Source organism: Dermacentor variabilis, chromosome 5, assembly GCF_050947875.1.
Source record: "Dermacentor variabilis isolate Ectoservices chromosome 5, ASM5094787v1, whole genome shotgun sequence".
Taxonomy (NCBI): Eukaryota; Metazoa; Arthropoda; class Arachnida; order Ixodida; family Ixodidae; genus Dermacentor; species Dermacentor variabilis.
In genome coordinates, this window is record NC_134572.1 from 15,196,821 (window position 1) to 15,216,983 (window position 20,163).

The 20,163-nt window shown below is 47.0% G+C and overlaps 2 protein-coding genes across 2 annotated transcripts in view; both read right to left on the minus strand.

The window, feature by feature from the left end:
* Positions 1-1,732, minus strand: part of LOC142582285 (ATP-binding cassette sub-family G member 1-like) — a 29,996-nt gene extending 28,264 nt beyond the window's left edge. The window contains exon 1 of the mRNA XM_075691793.1: positions 1,143-1,732. Within this exon, the coding sequence (XP_075547908.1) occupies positions 1,143-1,260 (118 nt within the window). The 5' untranslated portion in view covers positions 1,261-1,732. The remainder of the gene's footprint in view (positions 1-1,142) is intronic.
* A 213-nt stretch (positions 1,733-1,945) lies between these two features.
* LOC142582079 (uncharacterized) lies at positions 1,946-17,873 on the minus strand. Its single transcript, XM_075691492.1, has 2 exons — positions 16,435-17,873; positions 1,946-2,120 (listed from the first exon to the last, which is right to left on the minus strand). Exons 1-2 carry the CDS (start codon positions 17,658-17,660, stop codon positions 1,946-1,948), a joined length of 1,401 nt encoding a protein of 466 aa, XP_075547607.1. The 5' UTR covers positions 17,661-17,873.
* Positions 17,874-20,163: the final 2,290 nt, after the last annotated feature.

Below are 20,163 nucleotides of genomic sequence, written 5' to 3' on the forward strand. Positions count from 1 at the left end.
GAATGAAAAAAAAAGAATGGAATGGTCTAAACACGCCTGAGACAGTGGTTCACTGCTCATCGACCGATGAAAGTAATTACAGCAATTTATGGCTGAGTTGGCACATTACAGATGTTTCTCATCTTCGCCGTACAAACGAACAAAGTACGAAATAGAGATGCGCAATGCTCATATATGGAAAGAAAAAAACACTGCTTTTTGAGAGCTTTAGAAATGCAGTGGTAAGCTCAAAAAGCTCAATATTGTGTCCTCGTTTCGCCACTGTCTTTCGTCCCTTTTCGTGCGCTAAAAACCTCAGTTATGGAATACCAACACGCCCTAACCTACGCTCTTTCAAGTTACATTTCTAGTACATCGGGCTCTGTTTTGTTTTCTACGTTTAGCGCTGTGTCCTCGTTTCGCCACTGTCTTTCGTCCCTTTTCGTGCGCTAAAAACCTCAGTTATGGAATACCAACACGCCCTAACCTACGCTCTTTCAACTCAAAAAGACTTCATAAAGGTATCAATATTATTGCGGTGGACAGCTCTATATTTCAATGCAGAGTATATATAAATGCAGAGTGTATCAGCCGAAACAATTCCAACCAAATCAAAACTAATTTACCGCTATAATAGCGAGTCGTGAGCTTGTAAGTTCTATGACTGCTATCATTAATTGCAAGAAGAAAAATTAACTCAAGCATCACGGCAATTTTATGCTGTAGCCTTGGTCACTGTAGATAACCTGTTCGATAAAGTTCCTTATACTTAATCACGCCAAGGAAAAGCCTTGTTTCACTTTGTTTCTCTGTGCTTCTTCCATAATAATCGGATTTGTTTTGTTTAGGTCAAACCGCGATAACTTATTCGAAATATTGTTATTTTACCTTACGCTAGCTTAATAATTTGCCTGTGCGTCATGTCTGAAGCACATTATAGCTTATGTACCCGAAAACCAATACATTGCACAGTGAAGCGTTCATTAAATGATACACTTCGATAGCTTCGTTTTAAAAGCAACAATAATTGGAGCAACTAGTAAAGCAGGAACACAAATGATGTGAACCCCACGATCGGCGTCCGCACGAACAGCGTCGCACCTCATTCCGTTCAATATAATTGCATTAATTCGGGGCAGAGTGAACGGTCGCATTCAACTTACGCGTTCCATCAAGGTTGGTCGCCTTCTTTTGCAGATCTAACGCGAGGTTGTCATAGTAGTTTGACGAAAGCTCGTTTCCCAGCCTCGACATGTTGAGAAGCACTGGTCCGGAATCCATATTTTCGTCTGTTCGTTCCTGGCTCACCCGCACGCACGAAAACAAAAGCAACAGCCAAAGGCTATGACCGTTAACGACGCAGCCACGGAGCGAACACCGTTGGCCTGCGTTGCCAGTACTACTGACTCTATTTGACGCCTACAACGCGAAGGAAAGCGCCTCCTTGCACGAGTAAGAGGGAGAGAGGCCGGTAGACGCTAAGCTCTTTGCTCAGAGCCTCTGAGGTGTTCCTCCGAGTTAGCCAGCAAACAGCGTCAACAGGGGTGACGTCACACTTTCACTGCACACATCGCGAGCGAAGGACGAATTCACGTGTGCGATCTGTTCGCGGAGCTTCGTTGAGAACTCGTGAGCGTTCTCGCAGGTGTAGCAGCCCGCAACGCGGTCAGCCTTTCCGGTTCAAGGACTAAATTGGCTCCATCTAAGCTACACTTGGGACAGGTTCCGCAGGAGGCACGCGCTTTGTTTTGCAGCGTCGCTCTAGGCGAAAGGGAACCTTCACTGCTTCGAATAGCCTTCTCGCTCTATCTCTCACTCATCGTCAAGGAAACGAGTGTATCAGAGGCAGCGTGGTAGTATGCATCGCAGGCAGGGAGGGAAAAACCGACGGACCGCCGCTGCACCGGCAGCCCACAACCACGTAGATACCGCATGCGCTAACTTTCGCGTCGTATTAGAATGCGCATTACCGCCCGTAGAGTGTTTTTCTTTTTTTGCGACGCAGATCAGGTGGCGGCAAAGCAACGTGGGCTGCTGTAAGGAGGACGGCTAGAAGGCCGCCAGACATCACCGGTTGTTGGCCACTGCTGCCGACGGCAGCAGAGGAGCGGTCTGAGGAGGCGAGAGGAGGCGTCATGCATCTGCGAGTTCACGGTCACTGGCGTTGAAGGAACACATGCAGAGTTCGCTTTCTTTCGACACACGTGAACAAGGCGGCGGCCGCGTACTTTTCGGGCGTGAACAGAGTGGAGTGGGAATTGTTAGAGCATAGGGGTCCGCTCTTCATGGGCGTAATCTTGTCCTTTATTATTTTCTTCTTCTTTGCCTGTTGCATATGCAGACTATCCACCTGGTGCAGAGGCGAACTGCGTATCGCCGTCTTGTTTCGAGCATATGCAACACGCAAAACACTGACTGACTACATCGTTTTTCAGCACTGTTTCTTGAGGAAGGACTCGGGGTTTCACAAAAGTACCTCTTATGAGCTTTTAGCACTTCTACAAAACAGCGCTGTGTTTTCGTCTTTTGTCTGTCGTATACTTTACTACTTATGTGAGCGCATGCAGTTTGGAAGTAGTACAATGTTTAGGAGAAAGCTTAATAGGCCTTTCGGCATAGCTGGAAACTCTCTTGACCACTTTTTACGGCCTGTGGAACGGTCCGGTTTCCAGGCTGATAGTTGTGCTCCTCACCTGTGACGGGATGAATGAATATATAAAAACGTCGGGGCCCTCAGCCGTACCTTCTCGCACAGCTTGGGCCGTCATCACCGGTCCTTTCAGTAAGGCTCAGTTAGAGGGCTCAAGATGACTGAAGGTGTCCAATGTGAGACCGTTGTAACTGATAACTTAACAGCTGCATAAAGTTCATGAGAAGCACCAATTTGTGTGCATTGCACGATACTTCCATTTATCTTTTCTTTTTTTTTTACCACAGTTTGTTGTTCACCTTCTTCAGCGCTTCAGAGCTTCGCAGAAAGCATGACTGAGTAGCTTGCGATAGAATCTACACCGTTGAAGATAAATGACATCTTCTGCTTGCTTTTTGAAAGAAATGATTGGGCAGGTCGACCTGTGCATAGACCAAAAAACATGTAAGAATAATTAAGTTCGTGCGTTTTACGTGCCGAAAACATATGATTATGAGGCACGCCGTAGTGAGGGACTCTGGATTAATTTTGACCCCCTGTGGTTTTTTAACATGCAGCCACTTAATGGTACACGGGCGTTCTCGCACTTAACTCACGTCGAGATGTAGCCGCCGTTGCCGGGATTTGATGCCGCGTAATCGGGCTAAGCAGCGCAACACCAAAGCCACTGTACCACTCCGGCAGGTGGTATAGAACAAAAGAAATGAGTGTCTGTAGTTTAGTTAGACACATTACAAGAATGAAGTGGTTGTTTAGCACCCTACGGGAATTGCGAAGAAAGACCAGGTCGCTCATATAATCTCGCGATGTCTTTTGCGTGTTCCGCACACCTAGTTTTAGCGTGCTTTCAATTAACGACTGAAAAAAAAGAAGAAGTGGTGGCATCGTGCGTAGCCAGCATGAGTGTGAGGACAGCATGCCTACCCTTAAATATGAAGCGGCCTGAATATATTGCAATGCATACAAGTAATATTGCTTTAGATCGCTATCGTTACTTCGTCAGTGGGCAGAGGCACGTCTGCCAGCTTCAGTATGTGTTTGTCAAGGCTGCTCAATTTACATATTGTCGCATGAAAATTGATTGGGGCAAGCGAAAAGAGCGATAAGGATGAGGAAACATGTTACAAAAATTTAAGGGCGATATTCTAGGATATTCTATGAAGGAGGCAATTTGCATAGAAAATGACGTCATTAAGCGGCAAACGAACATACTGCCTTACACCGGCTGGGGAAGGGCAGAACGGTGCACGCGAGCAGTAAGAACCGGGCGAAAAAAAAAAGAAAAAGAAAATGGGCATCGTTAGAAGGAATAAAAATAAGCCTGTTTTCTTAAGAATTGCTCTAAATTACATGGAGCTTACAGATAAATAGGCTGATTCAAATGCAGCTGACATTCACGTAAAGAGAATCATTATTTGTTATTGGCTCATGAACCACGTGTGTGTGTGTGTGTGTATAAAGTGTGGTTTTCAAGGTACAACTATTAGAATTAAAGTGCAGCATGTGTTACGAATAAATGATTTTATTTGCAGTGAAATACAGATAGGCTGGATAATATATACGCATATTTACATGCAATATATATATATATATATATATATATATATATATATATATATATATATATATATATATATATATGTGTGTGTGTGTGTGTCTGTGTGTGTGTGTGTGTGTGTGTGTGTGTGTGTGTGTGTGTGTGTGTGTGTGTGTGTGTGTGTGTGTGTGTGTGTGTGTGTGTGTGTGTGTTTTGTTTAAACATCAGTAGTGTCCGCAGTGTCGTGTTGCATTGTTGACGCTTCTGAGGCGTCTGTTTCTTCTAGCGCATCTGGGGTATCGAAACGCACTGGCTTGCCCAGAAGAAGGGGTGTTCGATGCCGCCTGGCGGCGCATGCGTTTGTGGCGTGATGGTTTCAATATCAGACTTGGGTGCTAGAAGTCCTGTGTTCTAATAGTGCCGTCAGGTAATCCTAATAATGTTTATCGATGCGAACGTCTCAAATGACTCATTGGGCGAAGAAGCCGGCGTCTGTCGTCTGTAGCAGCGAAACGGCAGGCAAATTCCCGTTGGTTGCGACGCCACTTCACGAGAACGCCTCCACGGAGCAAAGCGGATGAAAGGGGACACCTGGAGAGGTGCTCTGCAAGAGTCCACCTAGTGAACGTGTCCATTTCGCCTGCTGTTAAGTTCTGATTGGCTGGGCCGCGCGTACATCCGACGTCCCGCGTCGCGTGTCGTGTTGGCAAAAAGATTTTTAAACCCCGTATACCCATTCCTTCCATATGATGGCAGAAATTGACTGAAACAATTAAATTCCTCAAGCTAAAATACGTAGGAAAATCGTAAACTACGCACACACAATCTACAGACATGATAGCTCTCGGATTGCAATTTGACTATACAAAAAAATTGACTGAAGGCTTAGCTTGGTTAAGCCTGGAAGATTGCGAAAGCCAAGCGCCGTCGCTTGGCCGCAGCAGATCGTTCCAGCCTCGCCTTGTGCACATCATCCGACATAGCTCAAGGCAGCGCGCCGACCGCTGCGAGGAGCCGAGCTGTAGCCCCATTTATCCTCCTAGCGTGACGTCACACCAGCGAGCGCCCTCTATCGGTAGCGCCGCAGCAGCGGCGCGCAACGCTTTGCCTCCACCATCGATGCCTTGAGCTGGGGCCCCGTCTCTCGGTCTGGCGTGACGTCACACCAGCAAGCGCCCTCTCTCGGTAGCGCCGCAGCAGCGGCGCGCAAGGCTTCGCTTCCACCATCGATGCCGCGAGTTGGGGCCCCGTCTCTCGGTCTGGCGTGACGTCACATTGTCACGTGACGCGCAGCTGTGTAAGGAGGTGCTACGACCACCGATGGGCCGAAAGTGCGAGCCAGCATTGCTTTCGTAATAAAAACATAATTATGTTACTCGAAAACTTAAACAAATCCCTTCACACACACAAACTGACCGCGGCGTTCACACACCGGCCGCGGCATCTGCCATTTGGCGCGCGCCGGAGCGATGGCTGTATTGCTTGGGGCACTTGGGGCCCACGGAGCAGCGCGCCCAGTTCCTTGCAACAACTCCAGCTGGCGCTCGCCTCCGCCGCATCGCGGCTCACGCAAGAGCCCGTGGTTGCACCACAAAGGCTCGGCTTCGTGCATTGCTTTCGCGGCAAGCGTTTGTAACATCACGGTTACATACGCTCCGGTTGCCGGGAAGTGTGAGAAGCAGTCAGGGATCTTTTTATGCTATCGCGTTCCACTCTTAAAGGCGAAGCTTAAGCGTCCTCCAATTTTTTTCTTTGTGGGCTGCATTGTATGTCGCTCTGTCTGTTCTATGTCGTGAACATGCGGGAAATATTGGGTAATAAAATACGCCGTGCACTGTTTGTAGTAAAGAAAACCGCTCACCTCTTACGATTGGCGAAAGAAGAAATGGAGCAGTGTTGACATGAGTTCACTTGAATAGCAGCCATCTTGTTTATGGCACGGGACATCAAAGCAGTACCGCAAACAGCGTGTCGTGCGTGGTATAGGCAAAAAATGGCGTGTATTAAAAGAAAAAGAAATGTAAAGCTTTATTTTACGGTTGTCTATGCACTTACAATAATTTATAATGGTTATATTTTACTTTTGACGCTATTTATAGGCTGGAGATCAAGAAGAACAGAAAGTTTCTATTTCTTAGTTTAACAGATCTCTGTCCCAGAGCATTCACAGGAATTTCTTTTACGGTACAGAAAATTTCCGTAAATTTTCTTTAAATTAACAGCTTCCTTTTTACAGTGTATAGTTGGATGAAACGAATCTGGCGGTTCTGTTTGTAGTGGTTTGTTGTGGTTTGTAGTGCTTCTAACAATGAAATTGACGTGCTCGCATGTGTAGTGCGTTTCGAAAACTGCGAGATAACATGAAAATTCACGCAACCCCATCAACATGAATACTCGCCGCACCATGTTAAAGGCTCACCACGGCGTTTAGGCAAAGGAAAGTAGTCTTCAGCGCAACACGCATGAGGTGATAGAATGCTAGGATTGAGCTAGTTGGTAGGGATTAGAAAGACTTTGGTGTTGTCCCTACTCTTTCCCATGTCTGTACGCCTAATTTCTTTCTAAGATGGACAGATAGTTACTTTGTCCGAGTAGGCGATGCTCCTTTCAGAATACAACGGTGGCGTTTGAAGAAGATTGATCTTTCGCGTTCGTAGCGTGTTAGCATGTGATGAAAACTAACTTGAAACGGTATTAGGCGGCTTAGGAGCTCCTTTCGGATCTCATGCAGATACGTAGCAAAATAAAAGGGGCTTTTTTCAACTGCAGGCGGCCGTGAGCAAAACAACCGAGGACTCTAAGTAACATCGCTTATGCATCCGTGAATACTTGTCTGCTCTCGGACCGGACTTGTGGTGCAACGCTCTCTCTCTCTCTCTCTCTCTCTCTCTCTCTCTAGTTCCTGTGAACTAAAAAATGTAAGGAAGTTAGGTTTTATGACTTACGGATTGGGGGGGGGGGGGGGCAGTTGTAAAGCACGTCGCAGTTTAATACTCCACCGTGGCGAAATCATTACCAACGCCATTTGTTAGGTATAAACAACGAGTTCAGCTTGACTCTTATGGCCCTCATTTCTATGGATGTAGCAACGTTTCTCTACAAAATTTACAAAGAAATTGAATGCTACGCCATTTCTGAACTCTATCAAGTTCCAAAGCTTTAGTTTCACACGTATTTTTCTTGCTTTGATATGGTGGCTGTTGGTTTTGCTATTAGCAATGCTGCTGTTGCCACTGCCAAAGGACTGACAACCGAATACCGTATGTCTTAAGACCGTATCTTGCACCAGGTTTATTAAATCTTTCTTTCTTTCTACAGCTTGGCTAACGCTAGTTGGGACACCCTCTTTGACTTGTATGGCACCGCACATAGTCATGGCGAAGACGGCCACAAGAGTGGTTTACTAATCGCAGCAAGAATGTCTACACTACATTATTGCTGGGCGTTTATCTCATTTTCCACTTTACACTTATTTGTATTTTGCTCCAGCGGGTAAAAAAAACGTCAAGCTTGCGAAATGACTCTCTGGAGCTCTGCAGGAAATTTGTGAGGATAATAGCTTGGAGAATTGACGAACGAACGCTGGTAATTACTGCGCGTACTTTTCTGTGCCCTCTTTATTGCAGTAATGAAAGGTGCAATGAACTTTAGGAGCTTCTATGACGTCATAAGCGCTCGCACTGTATACCAATATGAGCGTAGTCAAATTATAATGCGGCATCTATTTTCCACCCTGGATGAATGCTCTCTCTTTTCTTCTTTTCATTCTTCATTTCCATCAGGAGTGACGTAAAGGCATCGGTCAATAAACTTTCATGCTGTTTCTTTTGCTTTATCGCTGATGCGAAGACTTCTATAGTGAGCAGAATATTTCAGTCAGCGGAGGTTACCCGCGTAAAAGATGTGTGTCTCGTCGCTGCATGCACGTGGTTTTCATTTGCCTGAGAAGCGGTCGGCCACCAATGCTAGAATTGCGATCGTCCGTCTTTATACTTTATATATGCTGGAAACACCAAAGTACTAGCAACACGGACTTTCTCACACACGTGGAATGCCTGAGAGGCCATCCATGAAAACGAGGTGCACGTGCTCGGCCTACCAAGCTCCCCTCCTACAGCATGCAAAAACCGCCAGCGAAGGTATGCAACGGATTCGCCGCAAACGACCCTATCCCTGAAGCAGGCTGCGGAGGTTTATTTGATAACGTAAGCAGAATTCGGTCTTTCCTATCCGAAATTTCGGCTGCAAACGAATGACATTTCTTTCTTTTACGTCGCCACCGACACTACACGTTCGTTGTTATCACACGCCTACGAATGTAAATGCTATAAAAATTCGTTTTGAAATTTCGATTATCTTTCTTCCCCTAATACAACAACAAAAACGTACTTAACGAATACAAAACAGACCTCAGCATATAGCCTTACAGGAAATTGGTTGGTTTAAAGATATCGAATGTTTCACTTCTTTTAAGAAATGATAGCTGTTATATGCTTTTAACTGGCTTAGGAGTGTCGCAGTCGGTGGTGGCGGCCATGGGGTCACTTCAACTTGTCGGATAGATGTTTAAAATTTCCTTTTATATAGCACATTTTTCATTGCCTCGACCCCCTTCTTTGTAAGGTCTGGCTGCCTCCATGCAGAATAGACAAAAACTTGGGCCACTGCATGTGTAGTAGTGGGGGTCATAGCACTGGAAGACAAGGACAAGAGCGAGACAACAGGATGAGCGCTAACTTTCAACTGAGTGTTTATTTCCAGAAAAACACCGTACTTGTAGGCCTGCACACAAAAAAGGCCCATTCACCGCACACGAAAAGCAGGCGCTATGACCCCCATTGCTGTGCCTAACCAACTAGTCCAAACAACCATTCTTCTAAACTCTGCGTACGTGCCCAAAATGACAGCTTGGGCCGGTGAATGTTTGCAACTTCACATGTGGCACTGGGTATGCGAACGTTCTCGACTACAGCAAAAAAAAAAAAATGAAATAAAAGTGTAGCGCCACATTGTAGGGGCCCGACCAGACAAGCAGTACACTAGAAACAAGACGTGACAAAGTCAGCAATAGAAAATTGAAGAAGTCGGCTACAGAGAAGTATAAAGCCAGCATCATAACCAGCCTAGAGAGACCGACAGATAGGGTGCAAAAGCCAGGGAGGTTAACCAGAGTATAAATATCCTGTTTGGTACCGTGAACTAGGCAAAGGGATAAAGGGAGACTGAAAAGATAAAGAAAAGCACACGCAGAGAGAGAGAGACAGAAAATCAGCCAAATGAGGAGAAAGAACTAAAGCGAATTGAATGGGACCAGAGCGGTGCATTGAGCGGGGAGCTTAGAGCATAGAGAAGAGTGAAGATGTCACCGACACAAAATCAAGGAAGTCGGAAGTTAAGAAGTCGGGGCTGCACAAAACTGAAGAAGTCGACAACAGAAGCAGCCGAGGGAAGAGAAGTGAATAAAATGAAACCCGAGCGGGATTTCCGCACACCCAGCGACACATACTCGGGGACCCAAGGCGGCGGGAGGCTCATTGAAAAACGGCACATGCTCGGCACATTTGTGGCACAGACTGATAAAGCGTCTCGTTGCTGTCTTTGGGGAACCCCGGTGACGTTGGCTCGATTACACCCAGCATCGGAGAGATACATATTTTTCAAGCATAGGAAGAAAATTGTTAGGTGAGCAAATTATAATATCCTTGAGTAATAAATCGCAATCACTGATTGTCTATGGAAAGAATGAATAACTCGTAATTTAGTGTTACTTGATCTTTATTGTTTCTAATCTCCCTATAGAGCTGTCAGAGCATCGTTCACGTCAAACTCATGCTCACACTAAAACATGGAAACACACCGATGTCCAATGCAAGTGGTTAACTACCACAGCAAAAGGGTAGTTTTGAAGCAGTGTTCTCTCTAAAACTCTCGGAGTGCTTATTTATTGCCTCTGGTAAAATGATTATTTTAGTTGTTTTCACAGTGTATATTTAGTAAATGCGGCAAAGCTGGTTCAGCTACATAATTTGAAAGGAACGTTCGCTGTTTGCTCAACACAGGCACTTTGCCATTTTACTTTTACATGGCCGTAGCGAACGCCCCAGAATATAAAAGCTAAACCCAAGGTCTCCTGCGTGATTGCTATCGTGCTCAGAAATCCGGTTCAGAAAACAGCCCACGCTCACAAATATGCAAGGGTGGCAGATAAACGGACATTGCCGCACCGCAAGCAATCCATAGTTCTTGGCCACTGCTGCTCTGGCTCGTATGAAACCATGAAATCGTTAAACAGTCCCTGAAACGGTTTGGCCAAATTTTGTAGACGCTTAGGGTGCAGCTACAGTAAAACCTTAGCGCCAGAATTTGAGTGAAGCGTCTCATATTAAGAGAGCTACGGACAATTACAAGTGACCCTCCCGCCTAGCCATGCTTTTTGTCCTAAACTAGCTCGCCGAGTGATCGGGCCTAAGCTTCGGCATCACTGGCTCTGCGTCGTGATGTGACGCCGTCTACTTCCGCTTGTTTTGAAGCCAGCGGGCGAAGCCTCTCCAGCCTGGCCGTGGACCACCCGCGAGAGCTATCCAAGCAGCGTGCATTGCGAGCGTTGTGTCGCAGCTTCCGGTGTGTCCGGTATTCCGGTAACTGCCGGCGAGCTGGCCGTTTTGACCGATCGGCGGGGGCATCAGCTAAAGCCCCGCCATACTACTACCGCTGTGGTGAAGGCGCGTAGCGAAAACAGGAGCGCCTTGAACGGTGCAGCCGATTGGTGGTGCAGAGCTTAAACAGCCAAATACCGAGCTACTATTGGTGTAACCATGCGTAAGCACCATGTTTAAACATTTAAATAGACAATGGGTTCGTGATTACGCTCCTGCCAAAAAGTTAAGCCAGCAGCAAAGTAGAATACACTTGGTTACTGCTATATTAGCTCTGTGTTTGTCTGTTTGGGCGCTGTCCCACCATGTGGCTAGACTATGTAGGGCGTTCATGTTTGCGCCTGCACTCATCCGGTAAAACGCCCAAGCCAGGTCCGCTTGTGCTTGCGTTTGCCCCAATACCATACACTAGTTTTAGCGTGTCCGGTATTCCACCAAACTTTGCGTTTAGCCGTAGGGGCGGAGACATAAACGTGAGCGGCCGCAGTGGTGCAGACACCTGCTGGCGCTGAGCTCAACAAGACAAACACAGCTATTATTACAGCAACCAAGTGTACTTTACTTTGCTGCTAGTGAAAATGTTCGGCAGCAACACGGTTAGGCCGCTGCCCAATAATTACGCCAGCAGCGAAGTATGAATACACTTGGTTACTGCGATATTAGCTGTGTTTGTCTGAGCCACCTCTGTGCCACCAAGTGGCTGCACCTTGCAGGTCGTTTGCGTTTGCGCCTATTGATGCATATTTGATGCAGTTGATGCATATTTCATTTCATTTCATTTTATTTATTCAACCTTAAGGGCCCGAAGGCATTACATAAGGGGGGGCGTGCATCAAAGTCGAACAGCTTCATAAGAAAGTTACATAATAAAGTGCACATTGGTTGTAATAGGTACAAAAAAGAAAATATCGAAAAAGAAGAAAACGGAACATATACACAGTACCAACAAGGCAATAAATAAATAGATGTGGTGTTCATGTGGTTATGTTGGCATTATCAAAATCGTTTAGTTTTTCGCGAAATGTTTTGCGGTCGCTGCACGAGACAATGTCATCCGGGAGTGCGTTCCAAAGTGTTATGGCATGGGGGAAAAATGAGCTGCTCATCGCCGTCGTCCGGCACTTTATCGCCGCCAGGGGGTGAGTGTGAGATAAGCGGGATGATGTTCTGAACGGGCGTTTTAAGAGGGCGTGTCCTGAATGGGTGAAGTAAAAGAAAGTGTGAAGAAGGCAAAGACGAGAAGTTACGCGCCGTGAAGCAAGCAGTGGAAGAGACAAAGTTTGTTTTAAGGTGGTTACGCTGATATGTCTTGAATATTGTGACGTAATGAAGCGAGCAGCGCGGTTTTGTATGGCTTCTAAGTCATCGGCGAGATAAGCTTGTGAGGGATGCCAGATGGATGATGCGTACTCAAGTTTGGGTCGCACATACGTTAAATATGCTAGTTTTTTTATTTCAGACGATGCGGATTTTAAGTTACGTCGTAAATACCCTAGTGTGCGTGAAGCTTCGCAGCGAATTGTTTGAATATGTTTCACCCATGAAAGTGATGGCGTCGTATGAACTCCTAGATATTTGTAAGTACACGTGTGGTCAATAGGAACAGAGTTAATGCGATAAGTGTGGTGTACGGTGGTGTGTTTGCGCGTGAAGGATATTACCTTGCATTTGACTCTAATTTTAAAACGATGCAGCAAAACGAGGGCGACGTACCGACCCGAATACGTGGAGAGATTTGTCACCTGCAACTTGGTAATACAAGTGTGGACCAAACATAAATGAGATCTTTATAATTTTTATTTCCAATAAGAAGTTTACTAACTATACATTATTTTTCTACATATTGTAACGGACAGTTAAGGGAGTCCAGATACAAGTATTTATTGTGGGCTAACTTATGCCCTGGGGGTAAATAAAAAGCACTGCCGCGTTCTAAACGGGAGATCAGGAAGGCCTTCTCTCTCGAGCGTCGCATCACCTCGTCTTTTTCTTGTAGACACCGACAACGGCCACCTGCGATGCGAGCGCGCGCGGCGAAAACACGTGCCATTATTTCGTCGTCTTTTCCTCCAATACGCCGTTGTCCTCTTGAGGGGGCGCACGAACCTGCGCGCGTTGTTTAAATGTTTCGGCCTTGTATCATTATCCCCCATCCAAAACGCATCGTCCCGATGCGTAAAGCGATGAAATTGTTCACAAGCAGTTGTCCATACTAAAGTGGTATATGGCACAGAATAGATGTTTGGTCGAATATTCACTGCTGTCAGGATTAGGGGCTCAATCCCATCGCTCCTGATCCGTTGTCAAGATTGGACTCCGGCATGAATTAGAAGGTAGCTGGCCCATGCCGTCGTCCAACTTATCCACGCTGAGGACGTTGTTGAAGGGAAGGACTGCTTCTCATCGAGAACGAGGAATATGGGTTTATTTACAGTATTTATATCAGTCTAACATGACTGTTTGAGAAAGTACATCAGTCTAACATGACTGCTTGAGAGGGAGTCTCAGTCCAACGTGACTGCTTAAGAAAAAGTGTGTCGAGCATCAGCACAACAGCAGTTTTTAAACACTCGGTCCTCCCGTGATACAAGGTGATGCGAACGTTCGTTTAGTCATCGCAAGCTAGCCGCCTCTCCGCAGGACGGCTTACACACACACATGCACACACACACGTGTTTACGGTCCGAAACCGACAACAACATGAATTTCATAGAACTCGGAGCCGTTCCGGGTAGCGCGTTGTCTTGCGTCTTGGTCGGTGCGTGGGAAGGAGCGTCCGTCGGCGTTCCCGCGGCAGCTCCCCCGCCCGTAGGAGATCAGGTCCGCTTTGTCGTGTTGCGCACAAAGCCTGCTTCGTCGAACTCCTTCAGTCACAACGCATCCTAGCTGAAGCGACGGAGAGTGGAGGATGCGCGTATTGTTTCCCGATACAAATTCGATTTAGTCACGCCGCGGCTAGAGGTTGGCGGCGGAATTCCAAGATGAGGTTGCTACCGTTGCGTAAATGGCTGGCAAACTTGCACAGCAGCTGGCTATTCTTAACAGCGCCTCCATGGCCCGGAAAATCTCGACTGTCTAGCGCAGATAACCGCTGGGCAGGAAGAGAACGGCTGGTGGCCAGGGGGTGATGCCTTGGCTCGTAGCGACCATTTGTGTACCCACCCCAAAATGTCACCGCCCCAAAACATCCAACAAGGACAGCCAACTGCAAAATGAACCCCACAACACGGCTCTGCGCCGAGATGACGTACATTGGCTCCCACTTTAGACCCGCTAGGCTTCAAAAAAAAGAAAGAACATAAGTGCGGACACAAAAAAAAATGCTGCATTTCGCTATGCCGATTTCTGAAGCAATTTCGTGCTGACAAATTCAGCAATCATGGAGGGAATCCTGCTAAATGAGAAGGTTCTTGGCTTAAAAAAATTAACACTAGTAACCCTAAAATTTAGGCGGGACCCTCAAACGCAGAATTCAAATTAGCCTGCTCAAACCATCAGCATTGCTATGCAACTTTGCCTTCTTATATCTAACAGAGAAGTTGTACTCTTGGAGAGTGAGGCTCCATCGGAGTAAGCGGCCATTTTTGTGTGACTTTTGATTGAGCCACGTCAGAGGACAGTGGTCGGTTTCGAAGATGAACTTCGCTCCATACAAGTAACACGACAACTTCTGGGCGGCCCAAACTAAACAAGCGCATTCCTTCTCTGAAGCGCTGTAGGCTTCCTCTCTTACATTTAGTTTACGGCTGGCATAGAGGATAGGATGCTCCTCGTTATCGTCGCCGACCTGACTAAGTACCACGCCCATACCTCTGTCGCTTGCGTCGCATTGAACTATGAATTCCTTTTTGTAGTCTGGCGCGCGAAGCACAGGACGAGAAACCAATAGCGTTTTCAAACTTTGGAAAGCGTTCTCTTTGTCCTTATCCCAGTGTACGCTACCCGGTGCTCCCTTTCGGAGGGCGTCCGTTAATGGACTTGCCATTTGCGAGTAATTCGGAATGTACCGTTGATAGTACCCCACAAGTCCCAAAAATGAACGAAGGTCTGTTTTCGTGCGCGGCTGAGAAAATTATCCAATCGTAGCTATCTTCAGCTCGGCCGGCCGTCTCATGCCTTGGCCGACAACATGGCCCAGATAAGTAACATGTGAACAACCAAACCTACACTTTCCCGCTTTCATCGTTAAGCCGGCTTCCCTCAACCGTGACAACACCTGTTTGAGGTGCGATACGTGTTGTTCCCAGCTGTCCGAAAAAATTGCTAAATCATCAAGATAGGGCAAGGCGAACTCCTGCAAGTTTTTTAGGACAATATCCATTAACTTAAAGAAGCTAAACGGCACGTTCTTCAGCCCGAAGCTGAGTGCGAGAGGGCGAAAAGTGCCTACAGGTGAGATGAATGCGGCAAAGCGGCTGGCACTTTCTGAAAGGGGAACTTGCCAGTACCCCCGCACGAGATCTATAGGTGAAATGTATTTAGCAGCGCTAACTCTTTCAATTCGTTCCTCGATGTTGGGTATCGGGTACAGCTGATCCCTAGTGATGGCATTTAAGTTCTTGTAGTCAACACACGGACGAGGGTCCTTGTTAGGGGTTTCTACCAGTATTAGCGGTGACGTGTAGTCACTCTCAACGGGCTCAATAACTCCCAACTCTAGCATGCGCTGTATCTCTGCCTCCATAATCTCTCTCTGTCTTGGAGACACCCTGTAAGGCTCTGATCTTACTGGTTCGGTTGATGTCAGCTCAATTTCATGCGTTATTAGTTCGGTTCTACCCGGCCGATCACTGAATCTGTCGAGATATTCCCCTAACACCTCTTTTAGCTCATCTAGCTGCTCGGGTCTTAGAGCGTGCGAGCTTACCGAGTGTTCTACTACTTCTTCTAGACCAATTTCAGAGTTGGAGGTCGCCCTATACTCCTTAAACTTGGTACTAGTGCCATCCTGCTCTTTGATGGTATAGTTAACGACTCCGCTCCGCTCTATACATACGGCTTCATCAAATTACAGTGATATATCTTCACTTCCTTCCTGCGACCGGGCATTTTCAGAGCATAGTTAGTATCTGAAAGTTTCTGCAACACTTTAACGGGCCCGTCCCAGTGAACTTCAAGCTTGTTCTTTCTTGAAGGTTTTAAGATCATTACCTGGTCTCCGGCGTTAAACGTACGAAGCCTTGCATTCTTGTCGTAATAGAATTTGGCGTTCTTTTGAGCTACTCCCATGTTCTTTCCGACTAGTTCTTGGGTTGCGCTTAGCCGTTCCAGCAAATTTAGCACGTATTCAACCACTGTTGGACTCTCCCCTCTTTCCTCCCACATCTCTCTTAACATTCTCAGTGGAGAACGGAGTGTCCTCCCGTACACTAGTTCTGCTAGCGAGAACCCTGTCGCTTCATGTGGAACCGTTCGCAAAGCAAACAAAGTTGCCGGCAGACTGTTCTTCCAGTTTTCCTTGTGCTCGTGACAGAGCGCACGCAAAACTCGCTTAAGCACCGAATGCCACCTCTCTACACTGTTTGACTGAGGGTGATAGACAGAACTGTGTTAGTAACTTTACCCCGCACTTTTGCAAGAATGTGGACGTCAATGCGCTCGTGAATACTGACCCTTGATCTGCCTGAATTTCGACTGGAAAGCCAACTCGTGCAAACACTGTCAAAAGCGCGTCTACTACTTCGGTGGAGCTGCGCTCTTTCAAAGGGATTGCTTCTGGAAACTTAGTAGCCGGACACAGCATGGTAAACAAGTACCTGTAGCCCGATTTTGTTTTTGGAAGAGGCCCTACCATGTCTATTACAAGTCGTCTGAAAGGCTCTGTTATTAAGGGCACTACCTTCAGTGGAGCTTTCCATGTCTCTCCTGGTTTACCAGAACGCTGGCAGGCGTCGCATGATCTTACGAAGTTTTCTACGTCTTTGGGACAGCCAGGCCAGTAGTATTCCATAAGCAATCTTTCCTTTGATTTGTGTATGCCTAGGTGGCCGGACCACCCATTTCCATGACAGAGACTCAAAAGGTCCTCCCTGTACTTAGTAGGTACGACTAACTGATCTAAAATCCTACCCTTTCGATATCTGTAGTGCCGATACAACAATCCTCCTTTATCATGTATCGTCACGTTGCGCCTAGCAATGCCTTCTTTGGCTGAGTCATGTAATTTAGCTGAGTTCTTATCATTCTTTTGCTCGGCTGCCAGTGACTCTCTTTCCGCACACAAGAGCTGATCATAGTTCTTTGGGGCCGGTGATAATAACGACCCTGTCTCGCTTGTGAGTGCGTCAGCTTGCTCTTCCTGCAGGCTTGAACTTTGACACTCTAGTGCTACGCCCTCATTGAACTGGTCAGCTGGCAGGCTTTCCTCAACTGTTTTTTCATCGCTCGAGCCTAGCTCGGATTCGGGTATTGAAGTTATCCCCTTTTCTGTTTCCGCTGGAGGAGCTTGTGCATTTTCAGCCAAAAGCGACGCGATCTTACGAGCTTGGCCTCGGGTCAATGCCTGTACTATGCCCTCTCCTAGTTTAAGCCCTTTGTCACGCAGTAACTGATTAGAACGATTCGAAAAGATGTAAGGGTACTGCAGTGACAAAAATTTGGAAACTGCAGCCTCAGTCTCAAGCACTCCGAATGGTCCACTGATTTTGACTTTGGCCATGGGCAGATACACGCTGTGTTCTTCTACAACCTGTTTGATCCATGCCACTTCTCCGGTGAAGTCATCTACCGTCACGTAAGAGGGATGGACAATGTCCATCGTGGCGGCACTGTCTCTTAGCACTCGGGATGGTTTCCCATTAACTTGAAGGTCGTGAAGATATGGACTTAAAAGTTCCATATTCTCGTCTTTTTCCTCTACGTAGGAGAAAACTACGCTAGGCTTCCCGCAGTTTACAGCTATATGTCCCAGTTTGTGGCATTTGTAACAGCGAATTGGTCTAAAAGATTCGAATTTTCTTTTCTGTTGTTTTTGTGCGGTTTTTCCATTAATTTTCTCCTCGCTCTTTTCTGCGGGCTTTTCCTCCGAGTCTACAGGCTCCGATCGTCAAGTCTGCGAACCCCTTTTGAACGGAAATGGTTTCCGCGGTCCATTTCGACCGTCCAAGTTTCCGACCTCGGCGTTCAACTTTCTACGGGTTGCGTACTCTTCGGCTAATTCAGCCGCCCTTTCCACAGTGTTTACATTCCCTCTGTCTTGCACCCACAGTTTCACAGCTTGGGGGATGGTTTTGTAAAACTGCTCTAGACACATGCATTCAATGATCATGTCTCTGCTGTCGTACGCTTCCGCGCTTTTAAGCCCCTCGACTAGGTTGGCCTTTAAGCTATATGCAAACTACGGATATCCCTCGCTATCTTTCTTGCCTGTACTCCTAAATCTTTGCCGAAAAGCTTCGGCTGAAACGCGGTATTTCTTCATGAGACTAGCCTTAACTTTTGCATAATCATATGCATCCTGTGCACTCAGTCTGACGATTACTTCCGCCGCCTCACACGGCAACATAGACAGCAACCGCTGTGGCCATGTACTCGGGCCGAAGTTCATCTTTTTGCAAGTGCTTTCAAAATTGCTTAGGAACAAGCTTATGTCGGTCCCGACCTCAAATGGCTTTAATAGCCTGTCCATGCGGTACGATTCTGCCTCACTTGATCGTCCCAGAGTGCCTTCACTTCCTTGAGACAACTCCAAACGTTTGCTTTCAAGTTCAAGTTGCATTTTTCTGAACTCGCGATCTTTATCGCGTTCCTCTTTCTCTTTCCCGTTCTTCTCTTTCTCTTTCCCGTTTCTCCCTCTTTTTTGAGAAGTTCCAATCCCATTTCAATTTCTTCCTCACTGGCCTGTTCGGAAATTAGCTCCAATAATTCCGATCTTAGCATTTCCTTGCGTACATCTAGGCCCAGTTCCTCACCAACAATCAATAATTCGTCTCTCAGCAGTCTCCTTAACTCCATGATTGCTGCTTTACTGCCTTGATCCTGCTCTCTAAATCTAGCTAGGAAAACACAACCTAGCTAACGCTCAACAATCTAGCTTCCCTACTGTTCTAAACACAACAACCACAAAATGAAGCCTAGAGAGTCAAAGCAAGAACCAAGCACTCACCGCAGTTACAGCACCACGTCGCAAAGTCCATCTCACCGCTGTCAGGCCAGTTGCGAGGATTGGGAGGTCAATCCCAACGCTCGTAACCCGTTGTAAAGGTTGGAGTCGGGCATGAATTAAATGGTAGCTGGCCCACGCCGTCGTCCAACTTATCCACGCTGAGGACGTTGTTGAAGGGAAGGACTGCTTCTCATAGAGAACGAGGAGTGTGGGTTTATTTACAGTATTTATATCAGTCTAAGATGACTGTTTGAGAAAGTAAATCAGTCTAACATGACTGATTGAGAGGGAGCCTCTGTCCAACATGACTGCTTAAGAAAAAGTGTGTCGAGGATCCGCACAACAGCAGTTTTTAAACACTTGGTCCTCCCGCGATACAAGGTAAGAAAAAGTGTGTCGAGCATCCGCACAACAGCAGTTTTTAAACCCTTGGTCCTCCCGCGATACAAGGTGATGCGAACTTTCGTTTAGTCATCGCAAACTAGCCGCCTCTCCGCAGGACGGCTTACACACACACATGCACACACACACGTGTTTACGGTCCGAAACCGACAACAACATAAATTTCATAGAACTCGGGGCCGTTCCGGGTAGTGCGTTGTCTTGCGTCTTGGTCGGTGCGTGGGAAGGAGCGTCCGTCGGCGTTCCCGGGGCAGCTCCCCCGCCCGTAGGAGATCAGGTCCGCTTTGTCGTGTTGCGCACAAAGCCTGCTTCGTCGAACTCCTTCAGTCACAACGCATCCTAGCTGAAGCGATGGAGAGTGGAGGATGCGCGTATTGTTCCCCGACACAAAGTCGATTTAGTCACGCTGCGGCTAGAGGTTGGCGGCGGAATTCCAAGATGAGGTTGCTACCGTTGCGTAAATGGCTGGCAAACTTGCACTGCAGCTGGCCGTTCTTAACACTGCCTGTCATAATATGGCTTCAGTCTGACCACATGTGCAGTTTCTGTGCGACGCCGGCATCGTGATGAGCTCACTTGTCCTTCTGGCGTAACTTCGTAGTTCAGGGGACTGATGCGGCGACTCGGTAAGGTCCGAAATAACGGCGCAAAAGCTTTTCGGACAGGCCGCGCGTCCGCACGGGAGTCCACACCCATACTCTGTCGCCTGGTACATATTCGACTTCCGTTCGCCGCAGGATCTAACGGTCCGCGTCGATGCGCTGCCTTTGTTGAATGCGATGTCGCGCCAGCTGAGGTGCTTCTTCAGCCCTCTCTGTAAAGTCAACTGATGTCA

What these genes read in the sequence shown, in the direction of transcription:
- LOC142582079 (XM_075691492.1), bottom strand. Translation starts at nt 17,660, where the DNA reads ATGGAACTTTTAAGTCCATATCTTCACGACCTTCAAGTTAATGGGAAA. An exon ending in GAAATTCAGGCAGATCAAGG is followed by an intron (nt 2,121 to 16,434) that starts GTCAGTATTCAC and finishes GTGAACTCGCAG; the next exon opens with ATGCATGACGCCTCCTCTCG.